The sequence below is a fragment of the Topomyia yanbarensis genome, chromosome 2 (assembly GCF_030247195.1).
Source record: "Topomyia yanbarensis strain Yona2022 chromosome 2, ASM3024719v1, whole genome shotgun sequence".
Classification (NCBI taxonomy): Eukaryota; Metazoa; Arthropoda; class Insecta; order Diptera; family Culicidae; genus Topomyia; species Topomyia yanbarensis.
In genome coordinates this window covers 169255640-169269146 of record NC_080671.1, presented here as the reverse complement: position 1 = coordinate 169269146, position 13507 = coordinate 169255640, and the positions used below count along the sequence as shown (strand labels likewise).

The 13507-nt window shown below is 38.7% G+C and overlaps 1 protein-coding gene across 15 annotated transcripts in view; it reads right to left on the bottom strand.

The window, feature by feature from the left end:
- LOC131682080 (uncharacterized) overlaps positions 1–13507 on the bottom strand; it is a 75820-nt gene that overhangs the window by 6613 nt on the left and 55700 nt on the right. For all 15 annotated transcript variants that reach the window (XM_058963274.1, XM_058963284.1, XM_058963288.1 and 12 more), the window contains 7 exons: positions 7115–7500; positions 6954–7059; positions 6503–6898; positions 6057–6261; positions 1020–1227; positions 409–957; positions 33–353 (listed from right to left, as the gene is read on the bottom strand). In XM_058963274.1, the coding sequence (XP_058819257.1) occupies positions 33–353; positions 409–957; positions 1020–1227; positions 6057–6261; positions 6503–6898; positions 6954–7059; positions 7115–7500 (2171 nt within the window). The remainder of the gene's footprint in view (positions 1–32; positions 354–408; positions 958–1019; positions 1228–6056; positions 6262–6502; positions 6899–6953; positions 7060–7114; positions 7501–13507) is intronic.

Sequence of the window (13507 nt, the reverse complement as noted above, 5' to 3'; positions counted from 1 at the left end):
CTGACGCCTTAACCTTCTAATGTAGCTTTTACCTTCCATCTCCTGATACCAGCAGGGAATTAAGGAATCTGTCCTCACCAGCTTTGAACGTAGTGACGCAGTCACCTGACTCTATATTCATCAGATTTACATACATTCGGTTACGTGACAAACACACTAGGTGCGATGAATCGTGCAGTCCAAAATATGGCATCTTCTGATTCATAACACCCTTGAGGGTAACCTTGAACTTTCCCTCATCCAGATCAACAATCCGAATTTCCCTTCGACACAGAACCGCTACACCGTAATCTCCTACCGGGCAGATCGCTGATGGTTGCGGTACTCCCAAAAGCGTGCGAACTTTAGAACAACTGAAAAAGTGTATCAAGCTTGGAACTAATGATTATTGATTCTAAATATACTCACTTTGCAACATCCCAAACGCAGATCTCCTCACGGTTAGTGCTTAACGAAATTACGTAGTATCCGTCGATATTCAAGTTAACTATTAGATCATGGCCTGCGATCACTTTCTCCGCCTGTGAGTCTTTCCTGTCCGTTTTCGGTTCACTTAGTTCCAGCTTCTGTAGGTAGGTGACTGTACTAGAGTCAATAAAATCAAGCCACTTTTTCAAGACTTCGTTCCCAGCAAACACCGATCCTTCGACTTTTACTTCTGTATCAATATATGCATGAAGCAATGAATACAGTTGCTGTCCATCATAATTCAGGGCCTTGAAGTGGACTTCGATGAACTGTTGTAGTAGCACAAGGTGACTCAGCGAAGGTTTACTACTGCTATCGCCTAAGTTCACTAGACAAATATCGTTTAATAAATGAACACAACCGGTTGCGACTAGCTTCTCGTGAATCCAGCTCAGATCGGTCAGAAAACTCGACCTAGCGAAGAATTCATCACTCGCTTCCATCTTGTATCTGTGATAGGGCAGCTCCATGAATTTTCTAATATTGGAACTAAACAGGCGTAAGAACAAACCATTATAATATCCTTCACTGTAATATCAAACGGAACCTACCTCGTGTCCTTTCCCCTTTTATCGGTGTAACTGTTCGGTTGCTTTTCAAAGTAGTCGTATAATATTTTGTGTGCATCCTTGATGTGACTTTCGTATCGCTTGCCGGCTACATCTCGGAGGGTTCTATCGACCATAATAATGTTTTTGTTGTGCAGAAATAATGGTCCCATTTTCCAGCAAAAATGTGTCCATAGTTTGGTTGTAGAGCCTAGTAGAACAATAGACAAACGATTGTTTAATAACTGTCAAAACTATGGTTAAATGACAAAAGCTTTTCATCCTGTATTGCATTATGAATTAAAAACAAAATGGGATTTGGGGCCACATTTAGGGTTCCTAGCACCGAGCTTTACTGGCGAGAACCTGTACTACAGTACTGAAGTCCGTAATACTGGTAGTACCGGTAAAATAGCAGCATTCGATTGAAATAAAATGAGACCCAATTAATAGTCAAATTGAACATCAAAAATCGTGATTTCATTGAAAAAATCGGTGTTCTTTCTTTTATAGATAAAGATTAAACAGCAAACTCAATACAGACGTGACTTGGGCCACAAAAATAATTATGTCGGAGCAGAGCGAATATTGGGAACTAATCCGAACATTGCTTATGAAAAATTCACAAAAAAGCATCATGTCTCCGTTATGTTCCGTTCGTTGTAAATACGTACGAAGCCATCGTAATTCTTTTTAGCTAAATAGTTAAAACGTTCAGTTCAGTACAACTGGAGATATTACCTTTAAACTTATTATGCCACATAGCTGATCAAAATTTTGCAATGGGTCTCTGCATTGAAAGGTTTGATCAGGAGAGAAAATGTCCCCAACAAAGAGTACAAATGTTTGCTACTGGTAGGTTCCAGCTCGTCTCTTGTGAGTTTACAATTACACGCTACAAAACCATATGTACAGAATCTGAAAGCACACATATATGAACAATCACTGCTCCCTCTGTTATAATTCTCACAGTTTCGCAAAGACGAAGCAATCATTACATTTGCCGTGCATGAGTATATTGCCGTTTCAAATTTGCGCTCCTGTCGCAACATATCCAATACAAAACTATATGTCGCTTTTGAGTGCTGTGCCTACAAACATTTTTGTATGTCCAGTGTAGATTGGAGAATTGAAGACAGATAACAACAACTTTACTGTCGCGTTTTGTTTTTACTTATAGTGTGTTGCCCCTCCCACTTCCCGGATTGGTTTCCGGAAATGATGACATTTTGATTCTCGTCAGATTCTAGCTGTAGCTATATTATTTTTAAAAAAAATTTCATAGTAGCGAAACTAGTGGTACTTATTTTTATTTGCGGTACAAAAAATTGGTCGGTATTCCCGGGATTTCCGGTACCGGTACCGGTTCCGTCATTATAGTAACATAAACCGCTAAATTTTCAAACGAAAAAATTGGTCGTGTTAAAATTTTCAACCTTTTCTATCAATGTTGTTAACAAGAAACAACGTTTATGAGCAGCTATAACTCTTGATTTGTAATTGTCACTATCATCTTTAATATTTATTACTGTTATCCGCATAACTGAAGTTATTACAATTAGGGACGGGCATAGTGTAGTTGGTAAATCGATTACCTTGTACGCAGCTCAACTGGGTTCGATTCCCAAACCCGCACATAGGGTTCGAGATTTTTCCAAAATGAGATTTTTATAACCCGAAAAGAGGCGAATGGGTTATAACCTCTATGCGTGGAATAAGCTAAAAAGTTTTCACGAAAAGACCTCGATGAAGTCGAATGTGGCTTTGCTTCGTCGTATCTGTAGTGTTAATATGAGCGAAGGTAGCGATTTTGAGAAGTATTAATTTGAGCTTGATGAGTTTTTCGTCAAGTTGGCTGGCACAGGAGATGGAGACTTCACTAAAAACACGATGATATATCAAATTTTACCTCAGGTTATGACAGCCTCGTTTCCGCACTCGAAAGTAAACCGGATGCCGATCAGACAACGAAGTTGGTAAACCAAAAGCTGATTGACGTGTATCAGTGTCGACGAGAGCACTCGAGCGGCGTGGGTGAAAATGCATGAAGATTCAGAGCAGGAATAATTTTGAAACAAAGGAGCTTTTATTCTCTAACTCCAAACACCTTGGTCAAACGGTGTGCTATGAATGGTTTACGACATTTTCGACGAAATCATACACCATAACACAACAGCCGAAAGAGGGTACGGGTGGTAGTGGCGTGAAACGTGTAGAAAAGTGTAAATTGCAAAGTGTGGCAGAAGAGACTGAATCGGTGATTTGTTTTGTGGCTGGAAGGAAATGTAGTGGACCCTGGACCCGTTGACAGTGGGTGTCCTAGCCACATGACAAACGACAAATCGTTCTTCGATGAATTAAACATAAGTGTGAATGTTAACGTGCTATTGGCCGATAAGTCAGAGACAATGTCCGGTGGAATCGGATAGGGCACTGTGAAATGTATAAACGGCGAGAACTGTTTGGTGGACATTGCGTTCAAAGCGGTTTTATACGTGCCTTCGCTGGGCAGTGGCTTCATATCAGTGAGAAAGCTGGTGAAGAGAGGACTGAAACTGGAATTCAGTGGTTCGCGATGTGAAATTTCTTCTGTGCAAGGCAAAATAGTAGCTATTGCAAAACCGCGTGGAAATTTGTGCGTGTTGAAGGTTGCTGAGGAAGCTCGACTGGACAGAGAAGCTCAGCACCGGGATCCAGCGGCATTGAGATATAGAACACTTTACGAAAGGTGGAATGGCTAGAAACAAACACTAGCCCATTTAAAGGTATTTGGTTGTACCACATTTGTTCCTATCCCCGACGTAAAGCGGTCGAAGTTAGACAGTGAGGCCAAGAAACTGTTGTTCATGGATTACTATAATTATAGAAAGGCCTATAGATTCCTGGACACGAATACAGGTGAAATTACCATTAGTCGAGATGCTCGATTTGCGAAGCTTCAGGAGGAGCTGCCAAAATCTGGTGCACTGCCCGAGCGGAAGAACTTGTTGAAGTTGAGATTAAGACCGACATAATCAATAACCAAAAAAGGAATGCTGCTCCTGTGCAACCAAGAGACCAGGATAACTCGAAGGAAGAGGATTTTTTTCGGCTGGGACAGGAACAGCTCGACCAAACGGAAGCGACAGTGCGAGATCAAAAGCGAAGCACCAGAGGCATTCTGCCAACGGGATTGGAAAACTACGTCGTTGGTGTTGCTATGCTCTCACAGCAGAATCCATCAACTTATGAAGAAACCATTGCTGGTGCCGAACAAGGATTATGGATAGATGCGATGGTTGAGGAATGCCAGTCACTAATGAATAACAGAGCGTGGAAACTTGTCGAACTGCCTGTAGGCCGCACACCAATTAGCAGTGGGTGTATAAGAAAAAGCATCATAGTATTGGAAATGTATGCCGTTTCAAAGTCCGGCTTGTAGCGAAAGGTTTCTCTCAGAAATTCGGAGTCGATTTTGATACCGTTTTCGCTCCAGTAGCAACTCAAACAACATTGCTATTTCTGCTAACGATTGCCGGTCAGAAGAAATTCTTCGTTAATCATCTGGACGTTAAGAGTGCCTATCTGCATGGAAAATTCAAGGAAGAAGGAGAAGTTCGTATATCGAGTCGAGCATAGCGTTTATGGTTTAAAACAGGTGGCACGGCTGTAGAACGAGACTATCAGCACGATGTTGAAGAAGCTTGGTTGCAGTCAGTCAAAGTCCGATCCGTGTCTGTTCGCAAAGGGTTGCCCGATGGTGAATTCGTCTACCTCTTAATTGATGTCGATTATATGATCGTGGCAAGTCCGGTTCAGGAGGAGATCAGTCTGTTAAAAGAATCTCTAGAGAGGGCAATTTCGTTGACGTCTTTGAGAGAAATTAGTCAGTTTCTCGGCCTAAAAGTAACCAGAGACGAAAAAGGGAACTTCAGCCTGGATCCGAACGTAGTTATTAATGTACTTGCGAAACGATTCGGTCTTGTTAATGCAAAGGGTTAGAATATTCCTGGACATTATCATTGTCGAGTGGGTAGTTCGTTCATGGATACGAATGAGCAATATCACAGTATGGTGAATGCGATCCTGCGTGTGTCAGTGAATACACGTCCGGATATTGCAGAGAGTGTATCTATTCTAAGCAGACAGATCAGCAAGCCTAAGGAAACCGACTGAATTGAATTGGAACGTGTGGTTTAATACCTGCATAAGATTCGTAGCTACAAATTGAAGCTAATGGCTGAGATATGCAACGTTTTAGTCATTACTGGATACTGCGACGCTGATTGCTGTGGAGATCCTTCGAACCGCAGGTCAAAGTCCGGTTATCTGTTATAATTGAGAAAAGTTACAATTTGAAAAATAACCAAGACACTATTGTAGTTAGTTGGACGAAATAAAAATCGCTATCCTGTCGACTTATCTATCGTTGACTCTTTGGTGGAGCGCAATGCTCGTTTGGGTTATCCTCCACAGCGAGAGTGACTGGTGCTTTTGAATTATCTGTGATTAGCCAGAAAGTAATACTCTACACCTATCTAAACTATTCACAAACATGGCAGCAAATAAAATTTGCTGTTAAATAAACAATGGTGAATAGTATGCTTTGCCAAAACATTTTCACTCTATAATGAATATGAGCAAATTTAGTAATTTTCCCTTTAAATCAAAATTGTTATCCTGACGGATGACATAAGGAATGATAAAGAACATACTTTTCTCTTTTCATCTAATGAGGGTAATAAAAATGTTATCACTTCGATTCGAGATTCTGTCTGATTTAAATGCATATCCAAGATGCTCTCAAAGAGTACCCCCGACGTAGTAAAAATCTTCGGGTAAATGTCAAACCAGAGTTGCCACACTCATAGCAAGATAAGTTTACTTGAGACTTTCATTATTCGTACAGTATAAATATATGTGAGAATAATCATACTTTCCACAAACGCGTTACTAATGATATGGATAATGAAGCGTCTACCTTACACATCATCCTGAATCACAGTCTACAAATAAATTGCGAAACTCGAGTATGAAACAGTTTATTAAATCAGTACTCACCGGTAACCAAATTGGAATTCCTAATAAGCGTAATAATTTCTGTTTCAAACAAGCCCTCTCGAGCAGCGAGCAACAAAGAAATTATGAACCTAGTGACGGTATCGGTAAATTTGTCTTCCAATATGATGAATACCTTTTCACTAATGTGAGACACCGATGTGTCTGACAAGTCTGTAACTCCTAGCCAGGCAAGCCACCAGAGGATCTATAAAAAAAAACAGTGACAATCAGAATTCGTAAACCAAAGAAACGCTTAACACCTAGGGAGTTAGTTCAAAACCATTAATAAATTACGTAATAGAAGTGTTACGGTGGTACGACAAAATGTTTTAATGAATTTGTTATGTATAGGGAGAGGAGAGATAAAGAAATTTGTGACAATTTGTTACGTGGGGAATCAACTTTGGTAAAATTTTGCATTACGTAACTTATGAATAGTCCATTACCTTTGCCTGAACCGAAATTTTCTCGTTGGACTTTTTCCAACTGTCAGGTAACTGTAGAGCGCCATTCGCTGAATAGATGTCGCCGCCACCGAAGCACAATACGTCTTCCCACTGTTCCTGAGTAAACGGAGTCAAATGGAGGAAACATTCGGCGTCACCAATCTTCTCCTTCAATTGCTTTAGCACTGCATCTTCGGAAGCGAGATGACTAAGATCCTGACTGGCGCAACTAGATGTGACGGTTAGCACTAACTTTACATTCTCCAACAACTCCAGCGGAAGCCAATCAAGATTATCCAAGTCTCGTAGACTGTCCACCGAGTCGATCAGAATCGTAATCTGTTGCTTGGTACTATCAATTAATTGCTTCAGTGTTTCCGAGTAGGATTCCACCGTCTGTTCAGATTGCATATTAAAATTAGGCGTTTTTACAAATTTAACAAATACTTACATGGTTGCATCGTGTTGGCACTCCTTTTACCAGCACGGAAATCTGTTCTGTTATCGATCCCAGGAGAGCGGTTACGTCTGAACTCAACGGGGTCAAGTTGGAATATCTGTGTAAAGACAGCGTTAAATATCGATAGCAAGATAGATACATAAAAAACACACCTCAATACTAGATGTGAATCCGGCAGCCAAGTGTGGACATTTTGGGAAATCTTTGCAACAAGAACGCTCTTCCCAGCACCAGTTTTGCCGTAGATTACCAGCGGACTTCGACGGTGGCTGGTTAGATATTCTTTTACCCGATCGGTAACAGTGAAGTTCGCGCAATTTTCGTTCAAAACACGTGAATGTCGGTTCACTTCCTCCACTTCGCTCAACAGGCGCCGATCGACACCGTACGTGCACAAGGGAATCGAATACTTGTTAGTGTGTTCATCTATTATCAAATCGATTTCCGACGAAAGACAATTATCTAGCTGCGTAGCGAATTGATCCTGTGACGCTGCAGTTGGAGGAATACGGAGAATGTGCTTCTCTGCGAGATGGTTCTGTAATGGAAAAATATAACGGTAAATCTAGTTGCAATGCTGTTTTGAGATTTGATTAATTTTGAATGTTTTCAAAATATCCGCTATTCGCCAATCGAACGTCATCTTCAATAAATCGATGTTTACAACGGCCGTATAACTTGCTGCCCAAACTTATGTAGACCAAAAGGTCTTCCAAAACTTTGTTGCAGTAAGATGTGTAATTTAAATGTTAAATGGGAGGAATAAGAGATTAGCGTGTACTGCAAGCGGTGCGCATTTGACGAACCGCTTGAAAGCAAAAGATCGTAGTAAAATTTGCTTGAAAGCAAATCCCCGGAAAAACGGGTGACAGAAAATAAAAATAGGTAGTCTGAGAAAAGAGTTGAACGAGTACGGTCGGTGGCGGGTTTTTCTCCCGCTGAGGGATAGAAAAGGAAGAAACAAAAAGAAAGGAAGCCTTCATTTTCCGTTTGTTCAGACAAAAAAGAAGAAAGGTGTGGAGATAAAAAGCGGGGTAGTTGAAGTTTTTCCGATGGAGCCTACGGCAGTTTGCTGGTGAGTGCGTCGTACGAAAATCGCGGGCTGTCATCGCGTCGTTGCATTTTCCTGCGATGACCAACAAGTTGGATATTTGATATTGGACGTTGATTTCTACGGAAGATCGAAAAAAGTCCTGCTCTGCTTCGTGAGATGAGAACCTGACACGTATTGTGCTTGGCAACGGGACGAACTGGCGGACGAAGGAGCCCATCGGTTGCACAGTCCAGCAGGAAGCTTATTCGACGACAGCTCAGGCGACCCTGACAATTGATGACGTCAGCAGAAGTCAGCTCAACGTATTCGGAAATCAGGTGAACGTGACAAACTATTATCCTTAACACCTCCGCTCATTAGCCCTTGCCTTTACTTGCATGTTTTGGGATTATTATTTATACATTTTCTGCTTGCGTTATAAGCCAATCTTTTGTAACATCTTGTGTAAAAACGTTTTTAATCCACCTAACAGTGTGATGAGACATTTCTTATAACTCTTATCACTCTCTTCGGATATTATATCGTTTGAGAACATTTAGAACTTGATGCTTCGCGATGTTTTTGATAACACATACTACATGGGATTGTGGCAGGACACAGAGAATCGCTCAAATCAGCATAGGACAACATCAGTGCTAGAAATCTCAAACCAAATCAATGGGAAAGCGAAAAAGTGGCCCATAAAATAGACATACAAACGAATTATTGCTAATGCTCTGTTAATAAAATATCTAAATTCCTCAATCAATGCATTGTGGTGGGAAAACTGAATTTTCCTAAAGGGGTTATGTATATTGTACTGAGCCAAAAAATCGAATTTTTTTTGAATCGGAATGAAGTTTATACTTTACTCAAATTTTCAACGCGACTGAGACCTAAATATCAACGCTTTTTCTGGAAAAAAGCGATACTAGCAGTGACACCATTCAAAGAAAATCAACAGTGAATATTTCCAGACTTGGTTTTATTTCCTATTTAAGAAATATTGTGTTTTTTACATCCTAGATTGCATGATTCAGTGATCGAAACCCAAAACTTCATGAAGTATTTGAAATTATTAAATTAAAATTTGTGTTTGCTATTGAAATTGACAAAATGATAGTATCGCCCCTTTGACGATTGTTTACTTTTTCGGTCCCACCTATCAGCATTGAAGTATCACCCTTACATTTTGTTTACAATACCAATTTTACAATTGGTGGGGGTTTGGTGAAAATCGATCTTACTGTCCAAACGGCATAATTCCGAAACCGTAATTTTTGAAGTTTTAAAATTATGCAGAATTAATTTTTCAAAAAATAGTAACAGAGTTCGTGTTTTTAGCGAATTTGTTGAGACTTTATTGTAGTCATGAATATTAACCTGAGAAAATTCACCATAAATACTTCTTGGACGATATACCGTCAAAATTATTTTATCAAATGATGCGCTGTTTAACGTTTGTAAAACTCATCGAAGATACTAACCCTCCGAAATTGGCGGTTTCAAAATGATGTTATCTTGACCTTAAATTACTGTTTTTGAACATTTGACCTATACATATAATTGGTCATAGGGTGATGAGCCTATTTTCACCATACTAAGCAAGGTGCCTCGCTAAATCGGTAATTTCTTGCCTTACAATCAATGGATTGCGTAAAAATTTACTTCAACCGCTTTGCTTCGTTGTTAAGAACCAATATAATAACACAAATGCGTTGAAAACAGTAAAATTCTCGTGTTTGAGCACAATGAAAACTCGAATCGAGTGCCCCTATTGTTGCGCTACCATTTGACTCAATGCGTTGAACAAAGATGGCAGACACTGCTCTAACCAACGGCTTCAAATGGGTAGGGTGATAATAGAAACATGGCGCAAATAGGCTCATCACCCTACAACAAAAATCAAATTCTCATCAAAATCGATGAGAACCTGCTAGAGTCGACTGGAAATCGTAATTTTTCATAAATTTCTCTCTTCATTCGGAAAGTGTTATCCTCGTTATTAATCATATTACGTTTTCGTCTCAACTCGACGCATTCCCAAAATGAAAACCTGTTTTAATCCATCTAGTGGTGCAATTGTGCTTTTCTCATTTGTCCAGACTACGATTCCATGGCTGGTTATGTTCAATACAATGGTGGAATTAAATATTACATGTTCAGTTCGATTTGCACATACGTACAATGGATCGACAGCCACGATCTTGAGATACTGACCGCCGCTGGTTTCAAGCGATGTTTCAGTATCACATAGTAAGATCCGGGAGGTTCGGGTCCTGCCGAAAATTTTCAACTTGTTAAGAAATTTTAAACTAGTTTTAATTTTAAAGTAGCAACCACTTACTGCATGCTCCCTCCGGGCCGGTATGATTGACGATTTTTAGAGTGATTGGATAACCTTTCTATATGAGAAAGGCAAAAATGTCCCAAAAAAATCAATTTTTGTCAAACATTATTTTTTTCGAGTTTACATCAAATCTCGATGTTTCATGCATTATAAAGTCATTTGGCATCAAAAATACAAATTTGATTTTGAAAATTTTTCATTTCAGTTTATATGGGAATTTGCTGTGTGATTGCACTCTTCAACTCGTAACTCCGGAACCGGAAGTCCAATCAATAAAAAAATCAATTGCAGCCGATGGGAAGGTTGTACCTTTCATTTGAGACTAACTTTGTGCAAATCGATCCAGCCATCTCTGATTAACAGAGGTCACATTTTTTTCCACATACACACATACACACACATACATACATACACACACAGACATTTTCCGATCTCGACGAACTGAGTCGATTGGCATATGACACTCGGCCCTCCCGGTCGGGATTAGATTGACGAATTTTAGAGTGAATGAGAAAGGCAAAAACATTTTAGCAAATGTTGAAAGTTATGCATTTTTTTTGGTGAGCTGTTCTATGTTTCATAGACATTAAATCAATTTTAACTTCGCTTCCTATTAAATAAAGACCCTTATTACAGTACATCTCTACAAAAACGAGCTCAATTTGAAAAGAAATCTGAGGATTATGATTGATTACAGAACTCTGGAATTTTCTATTGGAATGTTTTCAGGCAGGATTTTGATATTGATGCAATTAGACAACTGTGAAATCAAGACCAATAGATCAGTTACATATCAGGACCCCATTTCGACAATTTATCAAAAGTCCTCATGATGTTTACAACAACAGGATATCAATGTACGGATCAGATAATTGTTATTGTAATATTGAATTGAATCAGTCTGCATCAATAAATTTTCAACTTCAATCCATTTTTTTTTTTTGGTGTGGTGGGGGGGGGCGTTGTATGGTGTTAAACCCCAAAACCTTCTCTTGGCAACGCCATTGCTTGGAGTTATTTATTTTGCTTTTCATTTTCCGATGTGTTTCAGATCGATCCGATGGTCATGAGTTAGAAAAATTGCAGTCAGAAGGTTCGCACAAATGAACATTTTTGCACTGATAAGTTATCAAGTTCCTTCCAGACAACTTGGAAGTGTCGGTGATTATTTCTAGCGGTTGTAGATAGAAAAATGAAATACAAAATTCGTTTTATCGAAATAATGTTTGGCTTATTTCAATGGATTATTACTATATTGAACAATAAATAGGCGACAAAGAGTAATCCACAAACAACAAGCCATAACTTTTAAATTATTCAAAATAGATATTTGAAGTCTTCAGTAAAGTTATTCACAAAAGTAAGAGCTACAAATTTGCTGAAGGCATCATTTCGATATAATCACTTCCAAGAAAATTTGTGAAAATATCTCACTCATAGGGGGATGAATCAGCAAAAACACAATACCAAAAGAAAGGGCATAATGCCTCCATTAAATTCTCCGAAGATACTATTGACCTAAAATAAGCCGTTTTGGCGTTAAAAATAGATTACATGTTTTTGGTCATATTTCTGGCAATGGGAAATGATAAAAATCTTTCGTCCGCATTTAATGTTAAATATCTCTTTTGATAATAGTCCGATTTCAACAATCTATAGCTTGTTCGAAAGGTATTTGTTAAAGCTATCTAAAAACATATAAATTGTTAATCTATATTGTCAACTTCGGCAAATAATTCCAAGAAACTGCAAAAAACGCCATTTTTACACATTCAAACATTCATATCTTGGAAACTAAACATCAGAATCAAAAACAAATTAATAGCGTTCATACTGTTTTTTAGTTCTTTCATTTAAAATTGGTTTGGATAAGATCGGTTCAGCCATTGCTGAGAAACACGAATGAGAATTTGTCCGTTACATACACACACACAGACACACACACACACACACACACACACACACACACACACACACACAGACATTGTCCCAAATCGTCGAGCTGAGTCGATTGGTATATAAGACTCGGCCCTCCGGGCCTCGGAAAAAATCTTGAAAGTTTGAGCGAATTCTATACATTTCTTTTATAAGAAATGTAAAAAAATTGGTAGCAACCAATCCTCAATCATGTGCTCGATATTTTATGTTTATGTCTCGTGCTGTCTCTTTTTGTTTCAATAAATTAAAAAATAGTTTTGAAATTTCACTGTTGGTATTGAGACGTATGGTGCTTATAAAATAAATGCAAATAGGCACATTGTGAAGTTGTCTTATTTCACTAATATCAAAAAAGTGATTTATTTTTAAGAACGGTGCATTCTCGGCGTTACTTATGGCGATTTCGTATAATGTTCTGGTACAACTGCACCTGTTCTATTGTACAACATTCACCCTTCTCACATCATCAAAGATTAATAAAGCCTGTACTTCACAACTCGGACACAACCGAGTCCGTTGCAACTAATAATCCTCGAAAGTCGTCACCAATTGTCCTTTTCCGGGATCGTTTCCGAGCATGACTTTCACGCATTCTTCGATATTTTTAATTCATACTTTCTTAGGCCTGTTCCGAATGTTTACCGATGGGAACCGAAGGTTGGTTAATTATTTCACATCCATGTATTCACAATTTATGTATCGTTGTTGAGAAGTGGTACCAGCCATAGAGGTTTATTTAGTTCTAAGCTGTTTCTGTGACATACGACTTGAATTTCGAAACGTCAATCCTTTCACCACTAGAAATCGTTTTTAATGATGTTCGAAATTTTAATGATCTCTGAAGAAACTTCAACATTGGCTAAAAATGTCTTGCCGTGTTTCCATTATTGCTAATACCAAATCCAGAACGCGGCATTAATACGTAGTACGAGATTGCCCAAAAAATTATTTTGTATACGCTTTTTGATGCTAGTGAATTGTTCAATTGTTCAACTTAATTCACAAGCAATATGCATTAGACATTCAAAACATCTTATCCAACATTGTAAAGTACTTAGACCAACATCCAAAAAAAAACCTGTTCACAATTTTTTGCAACATTTTGTCAACATCCTTAAATTCTGCCGATGTGAAATTTGAATCTCTGATTGATTCATTCATCGTTGTTCCATCCATTCCCCATGTCGGAACAAGATGCAAATCATGTGTCATGTGTCAAATCTA